This window comes from Sminthopsis crassicaudata, chromosome 2 (genome assembly GCF_048593235.1).
Source record: "Sminthopsis crassicaudata isolate SCR6 chromosome 2, ASM4859323v1, whole genome shotgun sequence".
Taxonomy (NCBI): domain Eukaryota; kingdom Metazoa; phylum Chordata; class Mammalia; order Dasyuromorphia; family Dasyuridae; genus Sminthopsis; species Sminthopsis crassicaudata.
Window position 1 is genome coordinate 464999020 of NC_133618.1, and position 25627 is coordinate 465024646.

A 25627-nucleotide genomic window follows, 5' to 3' on the forward strand; every position below is an offset into this window, starting at 1 on the left:
TTTGCACAATCTTGCTGTTACTGTATACAATGTATTCCTGGTTCTGCTTGTTTAGTTCAGTATGAGTTCATGTGAATCTTTTTAAGACTTCTAAAATCATCCTGTTCATAATTTTTATAAAACAAAATCTTCCATTATTTTCACGTACCACAACTTATTCAGCCATTTCCCAAATAAAGGGTACCTATTCATTTTCCAGTTCTTTGCTACCAGAAAAAGAACTGCTACAAACATTTTTGTACATGTGGGTCCTTTTCCTTCTTTTATGATTTCTTTGGGATATAGACCCAGTGGTAGCACTGCTAGAGCAAAGGGTATGCACAATTGGTTGGATCATTTCACAATTCCACCAACAATGCATCAAATGCATAAAATTACAAAAGAAAACAATTGTATTGAAATATGATTATAAAATTAATTTAAAAAAACAAATTCATGAACCTTGGTTGATCTAGTCTCACTCACTTGTTGAGGAACAGCAAGTGGACCATAGTAAATAGAGGATATCCTAGAAACAATAAAAAACCATTGAAATTTATGGTATAATAATTATGGAGTAATGGTTAGAACTGTGTGTTATGAAAGTCACATTGGTGCATGTACAGGATGGAGAGAGACATGAAGTAAGAAGATCAATTGGGAGACTATTGAATTAATCCAAGGGAGAAGGGATGTGTGTACATAAAAATTCATTGGTTAGATACACAGTGAAAATCTCTATCCTACCACGCTACTTAAACCTAAGTTCTCAAATGTTGGAGGTTTTCCTTTGATTCTTTTTGTTTTTGAATATTGCCAAGTTATAATCATCTATCATTGTCACATGACCAGTCCACCTCATTTTTCTGATCTTTCATGTTTTTATATTGTCTTTTATATCTGTTCAATCAACTGAAACTGCTCTCTCAAAAATTACAAATGATCTCTTAATTGCCAAGTTTATTGGCTTTTTCTCAAGCCTCATCCTTTATGACTCCACTGTAGCAAAGATAGCCAGATTTTATATATCTAGCCATAGACCCTCTTTTTTGTTGTTGTTTTAATATTTTAATTTTCCCTTGTTACATGTAAAACATTATTTTTACAGTCATTTCTAAAATTTGAGTTCCAGGTTCTCCTTGTATCTCCTCGCACACCACCTATTAAAAAGGCCAATGTGAAGTTAGGTAAAACAGTTCCATAAAAATCAGGTTACAAAAGAAAACATAGATCACCAAACAAACAAACAAATAAACAAACAAAACCTCAAGAAAAAAAGTTTTTTTAAAAAGTATGTTTTAGTCTGCATTCAGATACAATCAGTTCTTTTGGGTTTTTTTTATTATATTTTAACTTCTCATAAAGCATTTGCTTCTATTTCTTCAATTCTAATTTTGAAGGAATGGCTAGCATGTTTTCATGCTAAGTCATTCAGAGTAGTGTTGGATCATTATTTTGCTGAGACTAGCAAAGTCCTTTATAGAATATCATCCCATAACTTTGCTTTTACTAGGTACACAATATATTTCACTTTGTTTGAACTCATGGAAGACTTTCCAGGTTTTGTTTTGTTTTTTTAATAATATCCTACTTGTCATTTTTCATAGAAGAATAATATTCCTTCATAATCACATACCACAATTTATTTAGCCATTCCCCAAATGATGGGCTTCCTCTTAATTTCCAATTTGCTCTGAGAAAAGATCTGCTACAAATGTTTTCTACATATAGGTTCTTTTCCTTTTTAAATAAGTCTTTTTTGGGATTCATTCCTAGTAATGGTATTGTTAGGTCAGGATATGTATGGTTTTATAATCCTTTGTGTATAGATCATATCCTTTGATCAATGACTTTTTAAATATTTGAATCAGTTCTCTGTATATTTGAGAAATAAGGCCTTTATCAAAGAAATTTGCTTCAAAATCTTTTCATAATTATTATTGCTAAGTGTATTTCCCACCTATTTATTCTATTCTTTCTCTCCTTTCACCCTGTCCCTCAAAAGTGTTTTGTTTTTTGACCAGCCCCTCCCCCAGTGTGTCCTTTCTTTTGACACTCTCCACCCCTTCTTGTATCTTCTCCTCCTATTTTCCTGAAGAGTAAGATAGATTTCTATACCCATATTGAATGTGTATATTATTTCTTCTTTGAGCAAATTCTGTTGAGAATAATGTTTATTCACTCCCTTTCCCCTCCCATTGTAAAAGCTTTCTCTTGCCTTTTTTATGGCAGATAATTTACAACATTCTACCTCTTCTTTTTCCTTTCTCCCAGTACAATCCTCTTTCACCCCTTGATTTTATTTTATTTTTTATATATTATCCCTTCATATTTAACTCATACCTTTGCCTTGTCTACATATATTCCTTCCAATGCCATTATAATGAAAAAGTTCTTATGAGTTACAAGTATCATGTTTCCATATGGGAGTATAAACAAATAAACTTTGTTAAGTCCCTTTTGATTTTCCTTTCCTAATTGTTTTCTTTTGCTTCTTCTGAGTCCAGTATTTGAAAATCAAGTTTTCTGTTCAGCTCTGGTCTTCTTATCATGAATGCCTGAAAATCCTCCATTTCATTGAAATGCCCACTTTTCCCCCTGTAGGATTAGACTCAATTTTGCTGATTAGGTGATAATTTGGCTATAATATTAGCTCCTTTGCTTTCCAGGATGTCATATTCCAAGCCCTGTAAGTGTTTAATGTAAAAGCTGCTAAATCTCATGTTATCCCAACTGATTCTACAATATTTAGACTGTCCAGAAAGATTTAGTCGATCTGGTATTTAGCTATAATATTAATGAAAATTTTCATTTTCATCTTTTTCAGTAGATGATTGGTGGATTTTTTTCAATTTTTATTTTGCCCTGTAGTTCTAGAATATCAGAGTAGTTTTCCTTGATAATTTCTCTAAAGATGATGTCCAGGCTTTTTTTTTCCGATGAGATATTTCACATTGTTTTTCATTCTTTTTTTTTTTTTTGTATTTTGATTTGTCATAAAGCATTTGCTTCTATTCCCTCAATTCTAATTTTATTTCCTTTCCCATCTGGCCAATTTTGCTTTTTAAGGCATTCTTTTTCCTCATTAGCTTTTTACATTTCCTTTTGCATCATTTTCATCTCTCTTCCTAATTTTTCCTTTATTTCTCTTGTTTTCAAAATCCCTTTTGAGTTCTTCCATGGCCTGAGACCAATTCTTATTTTTCTTAGAGACATTAGATATAGGAGTTTTGACTTTGATATCATCTTCTGAGTATATATTTTGATCATCCTTGTGCACATAGTAATTTTCTATGGTCAGAATCTTTCTCTGTTTTTCTGTTGTTCACTCACTGTTGTTCCCAACCTATTATTTGGCTTTTAACTTTTTGTTAAAGTAAAGCTCTGTTTCCAGGGTAGACGGTGCACTAAACCAAGCTTCAGGGGTTTTGTGCAGCTATTTTATACACATCATTTAATTGACTTTTGGTGACAACTCACCACAGTTGTGGTTAAATTTTATAGGTATGTCAAAGGATATGAACAGACAATTTTCAAATGATGAAATTAAAACTATTTCCACTCATATGAAAGAGTGTTCCAAATCACTATTGATCAGAGAAATGCAAATTAAGACAACTCTGAGGTATCATTACACACCTGTCAGATTGGCTAAGATGACAGGAACAAATAACGATGAATGTTGGAGGGGCTGTGGGAAAACTGGGACACTGATGCATTGTTGGTGGAGTTGTGAAAGAATCCAACCATTCTGGAGAGCAATCTGGAATTATGCCCAAAAAGTTATCCAAATGTGCATATCCTTTGACCCAGCCATACTACTACTGGGCTTATACCCCAAGGAACTACTAGAGAAGGGAAAGGGTCCTGTATGTGCCAAAATGTTTGTGGCAGCCCTTTTCATAGTGGCTAGAAGCTGGAAGATGAATGGATGTCCATCAATTGGAGAATGGTTGGGTAAACTATGGTATATGAATGTTATGGAATATTATTGTTCTATAAGAAATGACCAACAGGAGAAATACAGAGAGGCTTGGAGAGACTTACATCAACTGATGCTGAGTGAAACGAGCAGAACCAGTAGATCATTATACACTTCAACAATGATACTGTACGAGGATGTATGCTGATGGAAGTGGATTTCTTCAACATAGAGAAGAGCTAATCCAATTCCAATTGATTAATGATGGACAGAAACAGCTAAGGCTTGATGCATAGATAATTCGTATGTAAAAGAATAAATTAAGTAGGGCGGAAAGGGCTATAATAGTGGCGGTAGCAATGTTTCCGTTGTAGATTAGTTCTTGGAGAATAAGTCATTTAGGCATAAATCCGGTAAGGGGTGGCAGACCTCCATCCAGAAAAGGAACACTGGGAAATGAATGTAAACTGTTATTTTTACCTTCTGAATCCAATTCTTCCTGTGCAACAAAAAATTCGGTTCTACACACATATATTGTATCTAAATTATACTGTAATATATTCAACATATATAGGACTGCTTGCCATCTGGGGGAGGGGGTTGGGGGAGGAAGGGAAAAAATCTGAATAGAAGTAAGTGCAAGGGATAATGTTGTAAAAAATTACCCATGCATATGTACTGTCAAAAAATGTTATAATTATAAAATAAAATAAAAAATTAAAAAAAAAAAATTTATAGGTATGTTGATTACCCCAGATCACACAACTGTTCATACCCAATCCTTTTTCTATTATGCCATGCTCTATAGTAACTTAAAACAAGTTATTTAGCTTTCTTGGATTTCCATCTCTTATAAAGGGAAGAGAGACATGCTGAATATTCTCTAAGAGCCCTTCAGACTAACATCCTTTGATTCTGTGAATCAAAGAAAATGATGAGTGTAAAACTATTTTGTTGTACTCCAAATTTCTGTATCAACATAATTGATCTTTTCTTTTTTATTGATAATGACTCTTCTTTAGAATTAAACTTTTGTACTTTGTTTCCCTCTGTCTGCAAAATGTTGTCTTTCTAAACCACTAAGCTTCTGGTTTAACACTTAATGCTTCTGCAACCCACTTTCTGCTAACCTGAAATGGGAAAATCCAAATTTACCAAATAGATGCCTTTAAATGTTGAGTTCATCTATCATATTTAGAGCATTATTTACTTTAAAGCCATTCCTTTCAAAAGTTAACTTTTTAGGAACTCATCAAGTTCGTAAAGCAATGTGCTTAAACCTTTACTCCCTTGCGCTCACTTTTTCATATGTATAGCTCTAATTCCACTTTGTATGAAAATATGCAGTACAGTTGAATGGTATCTGGTATCTCCACAATGAAGTTTTAGACATATCCAATAAAGGCCATATGAACTCTGACAAATTATCCTCTCTGTACCTCTTTCCTCATTTACAGAATGGTGTTTTTAATCCTTGTTTACCATTCTCACTGGACTGTTGTATGTATAAATAGAATTTTAAATTTGGTTTATAAAATATTATTATAAATTATAATAAGCATATACATATCAGCTACTATTTTTGAAGAGACAGCAGAATGACCATTAACTGCTACCAGGTCACATTTTGGTTTAGGTTTGCTTTCATTTTTTTCCTTAGGAATCAATGGGAAAAAGTTCAGATGGGAAGTCTTATATCATTACTGGTAGCTGGAACCCCAAATCTCCACACTTCCAGGTTGTAAATGAAGAAACACCAAAAGGTATTTTCTCCCTAACAGTTATTTGTGTTAATGCTTCAATAAGCTTCATATTGTTGTTACCATTGGCACAATAACAGCTCACAGATTGTGTTACAACAAATACCACTGAAGTAGCAACAAGAATTACTTTAAGGTAACATAATTTGCACAAAATCAACAATCTAAGTAGTAGCAGAATTAGGAGTAGCTCTATTACAAATAGATTGTCTTAGTAATAGGCAAAATATGAGGTTTGAGAGTTTGGAATTAGGTAATGTTGAGTTACTCTTGTTGCTATGTTAGTGGTATTTGCTGTTACACGATGCATCTCCCTAATGTGTATGCAAATTATGACCTTACTACCTTATTTCTTCACCTGTAAAATGGAGATACACTAAATAATCTCCATAATTCTTTTTGAATTCCAGTCTATTGGAATTTGTTGAAATATGAATTGAGCTGTAAGCAAAATACTATTTCTTTTAGATAAAAAGTTATGGCAGAAAAACTTTTGGTCATGAGTTTCAATCTTTATCTTGAGGGAAGAGCATTGCTTCAGATGTGTTACAATTAATTAGATCAAAGCTTATTTTAGTTACATATTAATCTTGTTGATTTTCTAAGATTTCTTTAATAGAAACTTATTTTTAATTATTTTATTATATGCAACTGTATCAAAATTTACTAAAGTTTATTTTGTAGAATTAAGAGAATCATGTTTTGTCTTAATCATGCAAACGAGTTGCTATCCTATTCTTCCTGTCTTCAGACAAAGTGCTATTCATGACTGCAGCTGTTGATTTGGTCATAACAGAAGTGCAGGAACCTGTTCGATTTCTTCTGGAGACAAAAGTCCGAGTTTGTTCACCTAATGAAAGGCTATTCTGGCCCTTCAGCAAACGCAGCACTACTGAGAACTTCTTTTTGAAGCTAAAACAGGTATTCATCCCTTCTGTTCAATCCTTAGGGTGAAAAATCTAGAACCAACTTAAAGTTCAAAGGTATTTATTTGGTTTAACAACCTAAAATTAGAAATATTCATTTTATTTCCTGCTGCCTGTATTTTTAAATATAGATATTGATAAAAATTAATTTTGACCATTTCAAGAGTTTGCTCTAGGGCTTGGGAACATGATTTTTGTTGATGGTTTAAATAGTTTTCTTAAATAATAAGATCTTACATTTGTCTAATACTAGAAATTTTGCCAAGCACTTTTCTCACAATTGCTCTGTAAAATTAAGCAATGTGAATAATATTATCTGCTTTTTGTAGAAGATAAAAGTAGACCATTTAAATATTATTTACTAAAAATTGATAAAGGCACTGTGTCTTGGAACCCATTATTTCATTTATATTTAGATTATTTCTGCCTTTTTTGAACATCAAAATCACTTCCCCTGAGCATTATTCCACTGAAATCTTTCCTTATAGTAAAGAAAAAGATTAAAGCAAAGCCCACTAATGACACAGCAACTAGCATCTGATAATATGTGCTGATCCACATCCATTGTACTCATCACTCTGCAGAGAGTAGGAAAATGTTTCTATTTCATTTCTCTAGGATCAATGTTTTTCTGTCCATCAAATTTTCAATTAATTTTAAAAATACCTTTCACATTATCATAGTCATTGTATACGTTACTCTCTTAGCCTTGCTTTTTTCACTCTGTATCACATTATTCCAGTCTTCTTGTTTCTTTCTAAATTCTTTTTATTCATCATTTCTTATAGTAGAATAATTTTACATGTACCAGAGTTTGGCCATTCCCTAGTAGATGTACACTCTCTAGTTTATGGTTTGTTTTGTTTATTTATTTATTTTTTTGCTACTTAAAAGAATGCTGCTTTGAATATTTTGCTTTATAGGTTCCCTTAATGTTGCAATTATGATATAAAAAGGAAGAATGTTGGACTGTTTGCCTCTTTCTGCAATCGAAACCTTAAATGGATGGTGTCATAGGTCAAGTCTTTGACTTTAAAAGTTCAGAAAATTTATTTTCAGTTCAAACTCTAGGAAAATAGCTAATGCTAATCAGATTAACAGGTGTAAATGACTGATAAATTTAAATGTCAGTTTATTGAAAAGAAAAATAGTAGTCAATCCTAGTTAGGCTATTTTGGGGAGCCATTTTCATTTCTTTTCTATAAAGATTTATTAAGTCCCTACTATATGTCAGTCACTGTGCTAAGCTTAGCTAGGAACATAAAAAGAGACAAAAGAAAGTACCTTTTCTTAAGGACCTTATACTTTAATGGGGGAGATGACAAATATATACAAAGCAAATTCTATATAGGATAAGTAGGAAATCATCAACAGAGAAAAGGCATTGGGATTGGGGCATGGAGAAGGCTTCCTGTAAGAGGAAGGATTTTAGTTGGGGCTCAAAGGAAACTAAAAAGGTCAGTAGTCAGAGTGGAGGAGGGAGAGTGTTCTAGATATGGGGAACAGTCAAAGAAAATGCTCAGGACCCAGAGTTGGAGAGACATGTTTGTGAAACAGCCAGGAGGCCAGTATCACTGGATCAAACTAAATATGGCAAATAGTAAGTTATAAAAAGACTGGAAAGTAGAATGGGATTGGGTTATGAAGGGCAAACAATTTCATATTTGTTCTTAGAGGCAATCGGGGCATTGAAATTTATTGAATAGGGGTGGTAACATGATTGAACCTTTGTTTTAGGAAAATCATATTGGCAGTTGAATGGATGATGGATTAGAGTAGGAAGACGCTTAAAGAAAGCCAACCCATTAGCAGGCTATTGTAGTAATTCCGCATGAGACAGTGATGGCCTGCACTAGAGTAGTAATAGTGTCAGAGGGGAAAAGGGTGCATATTTGAGAAATGTGGCATGATAAAATTGATAGGCTTTGTCAATAGCTTAGCTATGATGGGTGAGAGATAGTTGATATATCAGCTATACAGCAGGAAATTCTTTAAGTTAAAAATTAAAGCCAAAGGTTCTAGTATCCCTAAGAACCATTTCTTTTAATTTATGAAATATTATTGAGTTATTCTTCTCATATGTTGTAGTTTCAGAGCACAGAAGTAAGATCAAAGGTTATAATGTATAGGGAGAAAGATTCAGTGAGGAAAACCTAACAGTTAATTTAAAACTTTAGTGATTCCTTGATTTCATCAATGTTGGTTCTGGAACGATTTTTGCAGATCACAATCTATTTGTCAAATTTCTTGCTGTGAGACTTGTTCAAGCCTTCCCACAATCTTCCATATAAGTTCTACCTAGCATGCTGGGTATTTTCTTCTGGATATTTTAAAATCATAGGAAAATATTGAAGCATGCATAGCCCCTCTTGGTTATTCCTTATTCTTATGACATGATCAGCTCACCTCTTTTTCCAGTAATATAGCTTGCTGATGCCATTCTTAACACCATTTTTCCATCACAGTCCTTTATTGATAATATTTTTCAGTTTGCTTATGCCCACCAGTACCTCTCCATTGTCTTTAGGTAGCCCTTAACTTTTATTCTATATATGTGGGTATTCAGTGACTCACAACCATTCAGCATCACCTGAAGATTACTGATGTTTGAAAAAGTGGGCTTTTATTTCACAAAACTTGGAATCATTAAAAGTGCTTTATAACTTCCAGAGCAGTCCAATCTATTCTTTTATACTTTTTCAGTTTTGATTCTACTTTATTGTTTAGCCAATACATTTGTCCAAGAAATATCTAGTAATGTACCAGATCTATTATTGTCTTTCCAAATGTAGTAGTCTGAATAATAAGAATTCTTCATCTGTTTTGCTTTTCCCTAAACAGATAATTAGGCCAAAGTTTTTTGAGTAGATCTCACTTGAGGCTTTATACAGTTCTATAGTTTGATACAGTGAGCATGATGTCATCTGCTAACAAGGTCTGCAGAAATTTGCCATCCATAGGGAAACTCTTTGGTTTTACTCTATTCTAGAAATCCTACATAAAAATGGCAAGTAATTTTGATAAAAAAAAATCTCTATTTTTCAACTGTTTGATAGTAATAATCAGAAGATCACTGAGTGATATTATTTTTATTTTTACCTCTTTCAAGGAATCATGTATGATACTGACATATGCATGCTTAACAACTTGCCAGGAGGGAAAGTCTTTAAAAACTCATTTTGCTCTACCCCAATTTTTTTTTTAAATAATAACAAAGTTCAGTAGAATCTTATATTTTCTCTCCTTTTTTAAAAAAAGAAGATATCTTTTCTGATATCTGATATCTGAATATATTCTGAAATATCTGAAATATTCTCCAAATCTATGTAAATTGATCTCTAAAAATTTTGATCACATAGGAAAAAATTCTTATCAGTGGTAATTATTGATATTTTTTCAGTTGCCTTTTTGATAATTTCTTCTGAGTATTTAGTAGCATCCCTTTTTCTAAATAACTTAAGAAATTTGGGCTGCTTTGTCTACTTTTTCAGTCTATGCTTCAAAAGGAAAATTTAATATCCTCAAAATCATTTCACCTGCAACCTAGATCTTTTTTGTATTTACTTGGTTTAATCTATTTTTTCCATTTTATGGCTTCTTTAGGGCTATTTCTCCTTCCTTAAAATCTGGCCTGTGATTTTAAAGGTCTAAATATAGTAGTTAAAACTGTCATTAATGAGTAAAAGAGTGTTATGGGAATCCTTACAGATCTTTTCCATTTTTAATTATTCATCTTGTACCTTCAAATTTCATGTAACTGGAATCATATGCTTTATGAGATGATTGGGATCATGTCTTGCAATATCAAATCTTCCTTCACAGTATTTACTAAATGAATATCTAACTGCTGTTGTCCTTAGTTGCTGTCTTCTTTTTGATCCGGAAAGGAAACATTTGCTGGCCAAGGTAGTTTGTAGGCTTGTTAGGGCTTTATGTTGGTTTGTTGGTTTACATTGTTTAGCCTTTCAGTAAAGTTCTCTTCTTTTTTTCTATATGTGTTCTTTTACCTATTCCTCATTTATTTTACACCTACGGCTTATTTAAATAAGACAAGCTGGAGGTGTCTCAATTGTATGCCATGTCTTTTGATTCTTTTAATTTGATGGTTGTTTTGATCTTTGCTCTAATAAGTTGATGATCTGACTGTACAGCTAATTCACATTTTTGTGATTAGTTGTTTCTTGTCTATTATGATGTTCTTTTTTTTTTTTTTTTTTTTTTTTTTTACTGAGATAATTGAGGTTAAGTGACTTGCCCAGGGTCACCTAGGTAGGAAGTGTTGTGTCTGAGATCAGATTTGAACCCACGTCTTCCTGACTTCAGGGCTGGTACTCTATCTACTGTACCAACTAGCTGCCCCCAATTTCATTTTTAAACTCATTTGATGCTTTCCCATCCAGTGCTTTATGACTCCATTTCTGAAGAAAGCATGATATATAGGTATGAAGCTTCTTTGTAGTCTAAGCCTTTAGAGTCTTTAATTTCTCATTCCTAAATCTTATTTTTCAATGTATTTTTCATTGTGCTTACTTAATTAATTATGGCTGCCTTTTAATTAACTGCCTCAGAAGGTTTTCCTTCACCAGAAATTATTCAGCAAATATTTGTCATTATTTTATTGTTAAGTAAGAATTTTGCTCAAGTGTGGTTTGAATTAGATGGTCTCTATGGTTCTTTTTGATAGAAAAATTCTGTAATGTTTCTAATTGGATAACTACCATCAATCAATAAGCACTTATTATGCATTACATGTGGGAGATCCTTACTAAGTGCCAGAATAGCAGGTACTTAGCAACTAAAACGTTAGCTAAGCAGTACTGGAACCTCCTTGGATCACCTTTTAAAAGATTACATTCTGTTATGACCACACTGCCTCAGGTATGTCACAGTTAATTACATCAGAGTTTATCTTATTTATTAACCTCTGTGATTTCCAAGACTTGTTTCCTGGTGAAAATCAATAAGATATTCTGTTCATCAGTAACATGATTGTTGAATATAAAAAAGCATTTAATTTAGTCAAGCAAATTGTCACTGTAAAGGCTTTCTCCATCAGCATTATATATGATTCCTTGAAAGAAGTAACAATGATAACCCTATTCAGTATCTCTCATATCATTAATATCAGAAGAATGATTAAAAGAGGGAGGCTCATATTTACAAAGATGTTTGCTACTGTCTTGTAACAGTCTAAACTGTCACAGCAATCTAAATTGAAGATATGTTCCCTAGAGATGGTAGAGTCTTTCATATACTATATATTTTATATGTATATATGTTCCAGTATATATTGTTCCAAAAGTATCAAGTTTCAGAAAAAGCTTTTATCATTTTTAGCTTCAACATCCCCTTCTCTAATACTGTCACCACCTTGGTATAAACTTTTACCTCATTACTTTGTACCTTGACTATTAAAACAGACTGCTCTTTGGTCTCCTTGCTTCAAGTTTCTCACCAGACAGCCTAGCTTCTTTCAGCTGTCAAATTAATCTTAAACTTCTCTCCTCCCCTTTTTCTTCTCCCTCTCTCTTCTACTCTTCTCCACAAAATCCTCCATGTATTCTGTGATTCAGGAGCACTAGCCTACTTGCTAGTTCTTTCACCAGACACTCATGTCACAGCTCTGCATTTTTATCATCTTATTCCCAAGACTGTCACTTTTTTCTTCTCCACATCCCAGCTTCCTTGAAATCTCAGCTAAAGCCCCCCCCCCCTTTTCTGTAATAAACTCTTTCTTATCCACTTTAATGTTAGTACTTTCCCTCTGGTGATTATTTCCAATTTCTTCTGTATAAAGTTTGTTTGTATATAGTTGTTTGCATGAAGTCTTTTCCCACTAGACTTTGACAGCAGGGATTTTTTTCTTTCTCTAGCATTTAGAATAGTGTCTGACACAGAGATAAAGTCAGATAACTGACAGAAAGAACACTGGAGAGCCTCCTAATTGGTACCTATAATCAGTAAAAGGAGTTTAATCTAACTGCACACAAGACAAATGAGTAGAGGGGTAGCTAAGTAACAGTGGATAAAGCACGGGTCCTAGAGTCAGGAGAACCTGACTTCAAGTCCAGCCTCAGATACTTACTAGCTGTATGACCCTATGCAAGTCACTTAACTCTGATTGCCTCAAAAGAAAAAAAAAAAAAAAAAAAAAAACAGTGGATAAAGATTATCTATTATTCCAGTTAGATGACCTATATCGCTTTTATATTTAGCACATATAACTTGGAGAGTAGCAAATGAATATGTTAGTGCATTGGACTCAATAAAATAAAAATAAATATCTTGGATTATTTTTAACAACTTAAGCTTCTCCCTGACACAAAATATCATCTTTTTGGTAGCATTTTTCTTTTATTGATGTTGTATAGCTGTAAGTTATGAAGTATACTAGTTTTCAAAGACTGAAGCTGAGGATTACCCAAAGGGCAATTAAGAGGTATGTAGTGAGCAAGAGCAGGCTGCATCCTGTTACAAAAAATTATAAAGAAGCAGTGTAAAGGACATAATTAAATAGAAGTGTGATTTGTTTTTAAAAACATGGTGAGAGCTAGAGATAATCATTGGACAATTTGTGTGTTCTATTGGCGCCCTCAAGAATCCAAGAAGACCTCTAGCACATTGGGTCAAAACTTTGGAGCATGCTTAGGAGGACAAGTTTAAAAATTGCACAGGATAAGCAGACATGAATGGGTGATAATCTGAAGTACTTACTGGAAAGAAAATTCACCTTGATAAAATCACAGATCTATTTGAATATTTACCTTAGGGCAAGCACCTTCTTAAAACAGCTAGCTTTATTATTATAGTTTTGTCTTATTTATTTTTTATTTTTTGCAAATTTCAGAAAATATAAATGAGTTTCTAGACTTGATATCAGAAAACCTAGATGAGAGAGACTGCCTCTTTCATGTGATCTTGGCCAAAATTTCCCAGACTCAATTTTTGTTTCAGTAAAATAGGAAATAATAGCACTTGTACAACTATTTTACAGGATTGTTGTGAGAAGTAATAGCAGATATATCCTTATTTCTAAACTAATCTCATATAGTAACTATTTTTCTGCTAGAATCTTCATTTAAATTTCAAAGTACCAAATCTATCCTGATCTTTCTCAGACTTTTGTAGTTTCTCTCTATTGGACATCTATCATCCCCTATGAAATAATCATATATACATACTCTGCAATCCATGATAGAGCTATAGGGATTCTAGGTGGATAGAATTTATTTAAATTCTGAACATGGTTACAAAATATTTCAGCATAATACTTTTGTCTAACATATTCTCTTTTAACCTAGAATCATTTTGCCAAAAAATAACTTCATATGGGTAGAATGAATAGTTAAAACAGTTCCTACTGCAAACCTAACCTTTGATGAATGTGCTAGCCAATTTTACATCCATTCTATCTTAAGTGACAATGACCTAGTTGTCATTTACCTGACAATAAGCAGAAATGAGGGAGGGAATGTCACAAATTTATTCTACCACTTTTCTTTTTATTTGGATGAATCCTTTTTAAGGTAATGAAGAAAATTTCAACAACTAATGCCATGAGCTGCAAATATTTGTCTGAAGACAACAAACTTTTGTGCCTTAAAATTTTGGAAGTTTAAGTAAATTAACAAGTCATCTTTTATTTTAATCAAACTTGTATGCATTATAACTTTTATCACTATTTTAATGATTTTTAATTCACAAGAATTATGTTTGAAAACAGTTTTATATATGTGTATGGTATTAAATTTACATGTTCTTTTGTTGTTATTAAGATTATCCCAGTATCTTTTTATCAGGTTTAATCAGGTCAGTTTTAGCAGATCGGTAATGATCTGTGCCTTTTCTTCAGAAATTTGTTTGTTTTACTTATTTTCTTGTTTTGTCAACGGAACATTTTATAATTTTGTAAATATTCATCTATTTCTCTTAAATTCCAGTTTCGTCAATGTGTAGTATAGTTGCATCACTGAAGATGAAGTATTCACTCTGACATCTGAGGATATAATACCAATGCTTAATAAAATCTCAGTAACTGACTGATGGCATAAAACTGTATTAAATTGTGAATGGTTGTTGGACTGATACTTTTTTAAAAAAAATTATTCAGTATTTGTTGTCTTCTTTTTTTAATTTCTAATTTAGGTTGTGAAGGCATTACCTTTATTTGCTTTCCAAAAATTAAGCACAAAATGCTTCCATTTTAAAAATCCTATTAGTCTCAGCAGTAGGAAGTTTTCCTCATAGGGGAAAATTCATCTTTAGAAACAGGGAGACATGACACCAAATTTATCTTGGTCATCAAGTAAGGAAGAACAATAATTTCCACAAATATTTCACTAAATAAATAAATACACACACGTAATGAACATCTATACATATATCATGTATGTTCCATTCTCTCTTACTTTGTTCTCGTAAAAAAATTTCTCTTTCCCAAGGCCAAACTCTTGTTACACTTAAGATTTCATCACTTCCTTCCTCCTTGGGAAGCTTGTTTTTTTACTCATTCCCACCTTCATATTTCTTTTCTCTACTAGCTTTTTCCTGCTATCTACATACAAACACAGATTTCTCTTATCTTTAAAAAAGCTGCAGTTAATGTTGTCCTCAAATTGTCGCTTTATAGATCTCTCTTATTTTACAACCAAACCTCTAAAAAAAATTTGTCAACATTCTCAGCTTCCAGTCCTTGTTCTTATTTCCTTGCTTCCTAACTGCTCTCTTTTTCTCCTCCAGTTGTATTTGCCTATGTACATGTTATTTAAGTGGAATGTAAGGTCCTTGAGGACAGGGATCATTTTTGCATTTAGTCTTTTCTTTTAATTGCAGAGCTAACATAGACCTCTTCACATGGTAGGAGCTTAAATGCTTGCTGAATAGACTACTGTATCAAATCAAAAGCACAAATGAATAAATGGGCCTAATTCATACTATTCTTTCCTAAAGATAAAACAGAAAGACAGAAAAAGTAACACTGACACTTTATATGAAGTTGTGTGCTTGGAGAGTGAATCAGAAAGAGAAAGGAGAAAAACTACAGCCAGTCCCTCCCTTCGCCTGCCACAGTCAGGGTCCCAGAGTTCAATGATACCTTCCCCTCCAGAAGATGATGAAGAGGAAGGTAAGATTTAAACTAAAACTTATAACTTAAATTGTTTGCTGACTTTTTTGGAGTCATGGTATTAATCTGGTATTATTATCTAATTAAAACTGGTAAAAATCAAAACTTATATTTGTTAAATTTTAGACATCTATACCTACATATACATACATATTCTATAGGGTTTTTGGGTTTTTTTTTTTTTTTTTTAAGAATTTTGAGTAAGCCATAATAGGCTTCTATTAAGGTAACAAAATCAATAATATTTTGGCCCCCAAAGCATTTTGAAATGCAGAAGAATGTATTAATATTAGAAGGTTTGAGAAGATGGGTACCTTACTTTAACTCTTGTTTAAAAAAAAGTATCCAGTTGGGAATTTTGCTCATTTCCCTGATACTATTCAGGATGAAAGAAAACATCCAATACATTCCCCTCATTTTAAAGAAGAAGAAATTGAAGCCTAAAAGAGAAAGTTTCTTATCCAAGGCCATGAACTATTAAGTATCATAAATGGAATTAGTATCTAGATCGTTTTTCTACAAATTTCCAAATTATAAAATATTTAAATATTAGCATTTTTAAAAATGTGATTTAATGACATTTTGAATGTGGTGATCTAAATAATGGATCAATTGTCAGGATATTGTCAGGATTATATTACAAATCCTGTGGCACTCATATGAGTACTTTCACAGCTATGTCTCATAAGCTTCCATTTGATTTTATTTATCTACTAGACTGGATAATCTTTTTTTTTTTTTTTTTTTTTTTTTTTAAGACTGGATAATCTTAAGGGTTAGTCTTACTAATCATTTTATCCCCCTCAGTATATAATAAAAGTTCTAATAAATAGTAATTGTTCAGTAATGATTTATGAAAAAGTAAATCATAATGTTGTCTTTTCTTAAATATCTTGGTAGTGGTAGCATATTCTTCATTGTCATGGGCAAGGTTGACTGTGCAGCAAATGTTCTAGGTGGTATAACTCCAGGGTTGGTAATTACTGCTCTAAGGTAAATTACGTATATGTATATATATATTAGACCTAGAAAAAATGCAATAAGGAAGAGTCCCTATAAAACCTATGTTTTAAAATTAGTAAAAGTGAGAAATTTTAAATATTAAACAATTCAAAAATGGAAATGATTATAAATTATATTATCATTTGTTGAATTCTTTAAATTCATCAAGATTTGCCGACTTTCTTTTTAAACTTACATAGCTTTCCCTTCTCCATAAAATAATTTCTACCAATTGGAGAGAATTCAGCAAATCTGAATTTTGCTGAGTCTGAAATAAAAGGTATTACAAAGGTTCTCAAAGAAAAATATGGCTTTGCTAAGTATTTTCTGTTTATTTCTCTTTACAGTAGAAGTAAAAACATAAGATTATAGATTTGGAACTTTAAGGGATCTTGGGAACTAGCTTGTCTATTCCTCCCATCTCTTACACCAGGAAATTTGAGACTCAGAAAACTTAAATGACATGTACACTGAGTATGATAGAGAGTAAATGTCATGAATGAAGTTTGTACCCAAAAGATCTGATTCCAAATCTAGTGGTAGTATGTCCAAAATATGTACATTATTTTTCATATCCAGCCCCTCCCCCCTACTTTTCCTGCACTGTTCTACTTTTCTTGAGGCCACTACCATCCTTCTTGTGCCTCAGGTTCGTAATCTTGCCCCTTTCCTCAACTTTTCACTGAGAAACACCGAGTCTTGCCCAGGATCACACAGCTAAGAAGTGTTGTTTCTGAGGCCACATTTGAATCCAGGTCCTCCTGACTTCAGGGCTAGTGCTCTATCCACTGCGCCACCTAGTTGCCCAGTCATTGCACATTTCCTAATTCGTACCCCCTTCCTCAAATATCTTCCCTCTTTAATCTTGCAAATGGCCATTAAATGATTTTCTTCATGTGCATCTCTAACTATATCACTCCCCTGCTCAGTAAATTCCATTGGTTTCCTTTTGCCTATAGGATCAAATAAAAATTTCTGTTTTGTTTTTAACCCCTTCACAACCTGGTCCTAACCAGTCTTCCTAGCCTTTTTACATATTATTCGCCATCCCCATATCTATTAAAAAACAGCCACACTGGCATAGTTGTTACTATAAGCCTTGTGATTTTGTTCTTCATATGACCCTCATCTCCCTCCCTTTCTACTGCTGTTATCACTGTCACCTAGAATCCCTGGTTTCCTTTAGTGTTTTTTCACCGAAATTGCCAAACATTTAGTATATACCTATATATATATATATATAGGTATGTTGTCTCCTTTATTGAAATATAAATCTACCATAAGCAGGTACTAAGCATAGTACCTAGCATACAGTTAGTTTGTCACAGCTACTTTTGACAATAAGAGAATAAAATTTTGAAATAATAAAATTAATATAATAAATTCACATTTAGGTTACATTTTAAGATTGGCAAATTACTTTACAAAAATTAAGTTATTTAACCCTTATAACCCCTCCCGGCTAAGTGCTATTATTAGTCCCATTAGAGGAGAGAACTGAGACAGACAAAAGTTTAGGAGGACTTGATTTCAAATGTGGCATCAGACTTTTAACAGCTATGTGACACTAGCCAAATCACATTATTTCTGTTTACTTTTATTTGCTCATCTATAAAATAGGACAATAATAACATCTGTTCCAAACAGCTGTTGGAAGGATAAAATGAGTTATTTGTAAAGCATTTTCCAACCCTTCCAACCCAACTATATGCCTCCTGTCTATTTATTAGGCTTATCACGTAAATATTATTATTGTTGTTATATTACATTGACTTGTCTAGCTTTAAATGAGACTATATACACATTATCCTGAAGTTATACAAAAGAAAATAATTTAGATGTAGGACTTAACTCATTGCTATTTTGATCTTTCATGTTATAGAAGAAAATACTGAACTTTTGACAGTGATCTCCACATATGTCTCATGTCTCTCCCACCACTTCCTCACTTTTCCTCTAACCCCCCAGTTGAGAATATTTGGATGCATACAGAGATGGGTACATATAAGGCTATTAATCAAATTTATTACAAATATTATTTATCATTAAGTATAAAAAATTTGTAATAAGAACCATACAGCTTCAAATAACTAGCTCATTCTTTCTACTTAATACAATCCCTTTTAGAATACTATTTTTATGTCTTCTGTTAAAGATAATGATGAACCTCTCTTGAGTGGATCAGGGGATGTGTCCAAAGAATGTGCAGAAAAAATTCTCGAAACTTGGGGAGAACTATTGTCAAGATGGTAAGTTTTAAAATAATAGCCTCCATTCTCTTCCAGAAATTCATTTTGTATACTGTGATGCTTACCTTAGCAGAGTAATTCAGTCTTAGAATGAATAATTGAGTCCAGTCAGAAGATACTAGGACATCAGATGTAATGTAAAAACATAGGATATCAGATTAGGAAATCTAAATTGAAATCCTAGTTCTAGTGCTTCCAAGCTACATGGCCTTCAACAAGTCACTTAACCTCTGAGTCTCAGTTTCTTAATTGGTAAAGTAATGGGCCTGGATTAGATGAATCTTAGGGTCTTTCTTTGCCCTAAAAATACACTAATCTGTATTTCCTTTCAGCTAAATTGATAAGAAGGGACATGAAAGGGTTTGATAGCAAGTTTAGGAAACACTGCACTAGGCAGCCAGAAAAGATTATATTTCCCTCAGCTCCCTCCTAACATTATGAGAAAGGATGGTACTAATTAGAATGATGAGATTATAATATATATTTTTATCTAGTTACTTTTAGAAGATAAGCACATTTTGTAGAAGGAAAAGAAAAGTGATTTGAATTCTTCTTGATTCTTCCTGTCACATAAGTTCTTGACAAGCCCCTTTCTTTCTGGTATGATTTTTCTTGGAAGATAGAATTTAGTATTTGGCTTTATTTTTAGCTGAACCATATCTTGTTCTGTCTCAGGATTTTAAATAGGTTCTTTATATCCTTGGAGGATAGAACTACAAATGGATAACATCTGCTTGGAATACTCTTGTGATACTTTACATTTTCAATAAAATGTTTCTTTCTATAATATTTCTATATATAATATAATATCAAGAGAAGCTTTGGTTTGTTTCCTCACAAATTTGTTTTTTTTGTTTTTTTTGTTTTTTTTAAACAGATTTCATTCATTCAGTATTTTCACTAAGAATCTACTATGTGTAGTGTAGGGCACTGTTTGTTTTCACTAACTGAAAGCCAGTCAGACTTTAAATTTTTTCTCTCCCTCCTTCCCCATATACCAACTCTGATAAACAAAATAATTTTATATATTTTGATTTTCTTTTTTTACCAGAAGACAAAATAGCTGATGTTCATATTAAAATTTAGTTTTCAGAGTAAATTTTAAAGTGTGTAGGGGCTAATACTGGCAGATATGAAAATATTCATATCTTGAAATTGTCTTAAAAATCAAATTGAGTTTTTCGATGTTTGATAAGAAATTTAAAATCACTGAGGTATAAATTGTAGCTCTCAGATTTCTGATCAGGTTTTAGTGAGACAATATTTTATAATGAAAAGTGTGCTAAATTCAGAAATGATGTTCTAAGGCCACCCCTTATATTCACCAATCATGTGACTGTGGGTAAGTCATTTTTCTTTTCTGATTATCATAGAAGAGGTATTTTCCTTAACCTACCTCAAAAGATTTTTGTGAACAAACTTCTTTGTGTAGCCATTGTTAGAGCATTGAATCCAGAATCAAAAAGACCTGAATTCCTATCTTACTATAGATTAGCTGTGTGAGCCAGAACAAATTATTTAAGTGCCTCATTTATTAGTATCTATCTCAGTCATAGTGAAGATAAAATAAGATAATATTTGTATAGCACTTTGCAAACCTTAAAGTGCCATAAAATACTACTAATATAATATATTAATATATATATAATATAATTATTTTTATTAGCATTGTTTCTAACCTGAGGAACTTGAAACCTACACTCTTATTGTTGTTGTTTGTTATTTGCCCTTTGACCTCAAAGAGGACTAATGACATCACGAGGGCAATGTCTTAACTTATATATGAGTTGGATTTAAGTGAGGCAGAACTGCACAAAATTATCAGCCTTACTCTCTGCTCTAGTCATCGAAGTCCAATAGCAAGAAAAAAGTCAAGGCAAGTGGCAATAGCTCCCATAAATTCTTAGATTTGGGAAGGACTACAGAAATCAAACCCAATCCTTACCTTCAACCATAAATCCTCATTATATTACTCCTGACAAATCCAGTCACTGCCTGAATATTTCCAATGATTACTCATTAGATTAATTAGCTCATAATCACAAATGTGGTGTACCATTTTCTCATTCTTGTTAAATATGTTTGTAGTAAACATTATTGTAATCAGCTAGCTACAAAGTCAATATGTTTTCCTGTCTGTGCAAAGCTGTTAAAAGTAATTGAACAGAAGTAAACAGACTCAAGAAAACATTATGCACAATTTTTAGTGTCATTTTCATATATATCCCTATAAATATAGAGAATTATAGAAGGTCAAAGCTGGAAGGGTCTTAAAGATGACCTATTCTGATCCTGTCATTTTGTAGAGGAGCAAAATGAGGATTCAGAGAAATGAAATTAATTGTGTAGTCATAATAGCATAGGATTTTGAAGCCAGGTCGCTTAACTTTTCAGTCAAGCTTTTTCTACTATAACACATTATCTTCTAATTTAAATATAACATACAGAAAAAGAGAGAAGGGGTGGAGGAGGGAGGAAAGAGGAGACAGAGATTGAGACATTGCAAGAATATATTAAAATCAAATTGTGTTTAAGTAGGTAACGTGATAATTCATTTAACAAACATTTATTAAGCACCTATTGCATTCAGAGAATTATACCAACTCTTAAGGAAGATACAAAGCTACATTAGAAATGGCACAATCCCTTAAAGAATTTATAAACTAGCAAATAGAGAGTGCCAACTAAGATAACTAATGTATATAATATATGAGTTCAGCTATAAAGTACAGAATGTAGTCTGAAAGGTAAGGCAAATAACATTCCTTCATTTAGTAATTATTCATTAAATGAATTTGAGAAGAGACTCCTAAAAAAAAGTCTTATATTTTTAAAATATAAACTATTACTACAATCACTTGTGCTTTCTCTTTCCAAATTTTTTTCTTTTAAAATGATTTTTTATGTAAACAGAAGTAATGCTTTATTGCAATAGTACTAAAGTTCTAGTGTTAGTTTTCTGTCATTATCATAGCATTCATTTCCTAAATATCCCCATGTACCATTCTTATTGATTATCTGAAAATCATGGCTTTTAAAGACCATTGTGGTACAAACAGCCAAATGATGGAAAATGACAACAAAGAAGTTTATTTAGATCTATGTTTATGATTGTTCCTTTTTTAGTTTTAGTAATAGCTTTTTATTTTTCAAAATACATACAAAGGTAGTTTTTTTCCCCTTACTCCCGGGCTAGTGCTCTGTCCATTGCACCTCTTAGCTGCCCTGAAAAGATAGTTTTCAACATTTACTCTTGCAAAACCTTGTGTTCCAAAATTTTCTTTCAGCTTTCCTAGACAGCAAATAATCTAATATAGGTTAAACATGTACAGTTCTTCTAAACATATTTCCACATATATCATAGTACACAAGAAAAATCAGAACAAAAAGGGAAAAATAAGAAAAAAACAAGCAAACAGCAACAAAAAGTGAAAATACTATGTTGTGATCCATATTCGGTCTCCATAGTCCTCTCTCTGGATGCAGATGGCTCTCTCACAAGTCTATAGGAACTGTTGAAAAGAGTCAAGTTATGAGTATTCTTAAAGCATGATCACATAAGACTTCTATGACAACAGAGGTTGATACATACTTACCAGCATTGTTAGAGAATCAGTTTGTACTTCTATGGTTTTCATTCTCCTGTAGTTATGTTCAAGCTGAGATAACTACTTCTATCTGTAGGTTGCCTTATGGACAGATGTTCTGTTAATATTAGCTCTTTAATTCATAGTAAGATATCATTATTGAAAATATGAGTGTGGTTACTTACTTTGTATATTTTTAAACTACATTCAGGAATTGTATAATGATACTTACTAAATTTTACTTGGGTATTGAAATACTAATTTAAATGTTTGGCACTAGTCATAGACTTAATTGGATGTCAGATGGGAATAATGTAAATTGATATCAAGTCAAATTCTTATCATCTGGACTATATTGTTTCACTGGACTTTGAAATAATTCTAACTTTGGCCTCTTTTGTTTGTAAAGATATTTTTTGGTAACTTTGCTTATGCTAGCCTTGGCAATAAGAGCTGAGAAAGAGATTCAAGGAATTAGAGTAGGTAATGAGGAAATCAAACTATCACTCTTTGCAGATGACATGATGGTATACTTAGAGATCCCCCAAAGACTCTGCTAAAAAGCTATTAGAAATAATTCCGAATTTTAGCAAAGTTGCAGGATGCAAAATAAATCCACATAAATCCTCAGCATTTTTATACATTACCAACACAATCCAACAGCAAGAGATACAAAGAGAAATTCCATTCAAAATAACGGTCGATAGTATAAAATATTTGGGAATATATCTACCAAAGGAGAGTCAGGAATTACATAAACAAAATTACAAAACACTTGCCACAGAAATAAAGTCAGATTTAAATAATTGGAAAAACATTGAGTGTACTTGGATAGGCCGAGCAAATATAATTAAGATGACAATACTCCCTAAACTAATCTATCTATTTAGTGATATACCAATCAAACTCTCAAGAAACTATTTTAATGACCTAGAAAAAATAACAACAAAATTCACGTGGAAGAACAAAAGGTCGAGAATTTCTAGGGAAGTAATGAAAAAAAAATCAAATGAAGGTGGTCTAGCGGTAACTGATCTAGAACTATATTATAAAGCAGCAGTCACCAAAACCATTTGGTATTGGCTAAGAAATAGACTAGTTGGTCAGTGGAATAGGTTAGGTTCACAGGGCAAGATAGTGAATAAAAATAGCAATCTAGTGTTTGACAAACCCAAAGATCCCAATTTTTGGGATAAGAATTAATTATTTGACAAAAACTGCTGGGAAAACTGGAAATTAGTATGGCAGAAACTAGGCATGGACTCATATTTAACACCACATACTAAGATAAGATCAAAATGGATCCAAGACTTAGGCGTAATGAACAAGATCATAAATAAATTAGAGGAACATAGGATAGTTTACCTCTCAGACTTGTGGAAGAGGAAGGAATTTGTGTCCAAGGGAGAACTAGAGAACATTATTGATCACAAAATAGAAAATTTTGATTATGCCAAATTAAAAGGTTTCTGCACAAACAAAACTAATGCAAACAAGATTAGAAGGGAAGTAACAAATTGGGAAAACATTTTTATAGTAAAAGGTTCTGATAAAGGCCTCATCTCCAAAATATACAGAGAATTGACTTTAATTTATAAGAAATCAAGCCATTCTCCAATTGATAAATTGTCAAAGAATATGAACAATTTTCAGATGATAAAATTAAAACTATTTCCACTCATATGAAAGAGTGTTGCAAATCACTATTGATCAGAGAAATGCAAATTAAGGCAACTCTGAGATACCACTACACACCTGTCAGATTGGCTAAGATGACAGGAACAAATAATGATGAATGTTGGAGGGGATGTGGGAAAACTGGGACACTGATGCATTGTTGGTGGAGTTGTGAAAGAATCCAACCATTCTGGAGAGCAATCTGGAATTATGCCCAAAAAGTTATCAAACTGTGCATACCCTTTGATCCAGCAGTGCTACTACTGGGCTTTTATTCCAAGGAAATACTAAAGAAAGGAAAGAGACCTGTATGTGCCAAAATGTTTGTGGCAGCCCATTTTGTAGTGGCTAGAAACTGGAAAATTAATGGATGCCCATCAATTGGAGAATGATTGGGTAAATTATGGTATATGAATGTTATGGAATATTATTGTTCTGTAAGAAATGACCAACAGGATGAATACAGAGAGGCTTGGAGAGACTTACATCAACTGATGCTGAGTTAAACGAGCAGAACTAGGAGATCATTGTACACTTCAACAATGATACTGTATGAGGATGTATTCTGATGGAAGTGGATATCTTCAACATAGAGAAGAGCTAATCCAATTCCAATTGATCAATGATGGACAGAATCAGCTATACCCAGAAAAGGAACACTGGGAAATGAGTGTAAACTGTTAGCATTTTTTTGTTTTTCTCCCCAGGTTATTTTTACCTTTTGAATCCAATTCTTCCTTTGCAGCAACAACAACAAAATTCGGTTCTGCACATATATATTGTACCTAGGATATACTATAAGATATTTAATATGTATGGGAATGCCTGCCATGTAGGGGAGGGGGTGGAGGGAAGGAGGGGAAAATTCGGAACAGAAGGGAGTACAAGGGATAATGTTGTAAAAAATGTTATAATTATAAAATTAATTTAAAAAAAACTTTGCTTATGCTAAGTGCTTTATGCTAAATAAATGAACAAACTTGATAGAAATCATTTAAAGTTTTCTTTGAACACTTGTGGAATACTGGCATGAGTGGCCTTTCTTTTTTTTTTTTTTTTTTTTTTTTAATTTTTTTTATTTTATATATATATATATATATTTTTATAATATTATCCCTTGTATTCATTTTTCCAAATTACCCTCCCTCCCTCTATTCCCTCCCCCCGATGACAGGCAATCCCATACATTTTACATGTGTTACAATATAGTCTAGGTACAATACATGTGTGTGAATATCATTTTCTTGTTGCACAATAAACATTAGAATCTGAAGGTACATGCAACCTGGGCAGACAGATATTAGTGCTAACAATTTACATTCACTTCCCAGTGTTTCTTCTCTGGGTGTAGCTACCTCTGTCCATCATTGATCAACTGGAAGTGAGTTGGATCTTCTTTAT

General features: G+C 32.5%; 1 protein-coding gene across 4 annotated transcripts in view; it reads left to right on the forward strand.

Annotated features, from left to right (window-relative positions):
• RABGAP1 (RAB GTPase activating protein 1) overlaps positions 1-25627 on the forward strand; it is a 195086-nt gene that overhangs the window by 72289 nt on the left and 97170 nt on the right. For all 4 annotated transcript variants that reach the window (XM_074293000.1, XM_074293001.1, XM_074293002.1 and 1 more), the window contains 4 exons: positions 5562-5664; positions 6413-6582; positions 15537-15711; positions 18869-18962. In XM_074293000.1, the coding sequence (XP_074149101.1) occupies positions 5562-5664; positions 6413-6582; positions 15537-15711; positions 18869-18962 (542 nt within the window). The remainder of the gene's footprint in view (positions 1-5561; positions 5665-6412; positions 6583-15536; positions 15712-18868; positions 18963-25627) is intronic.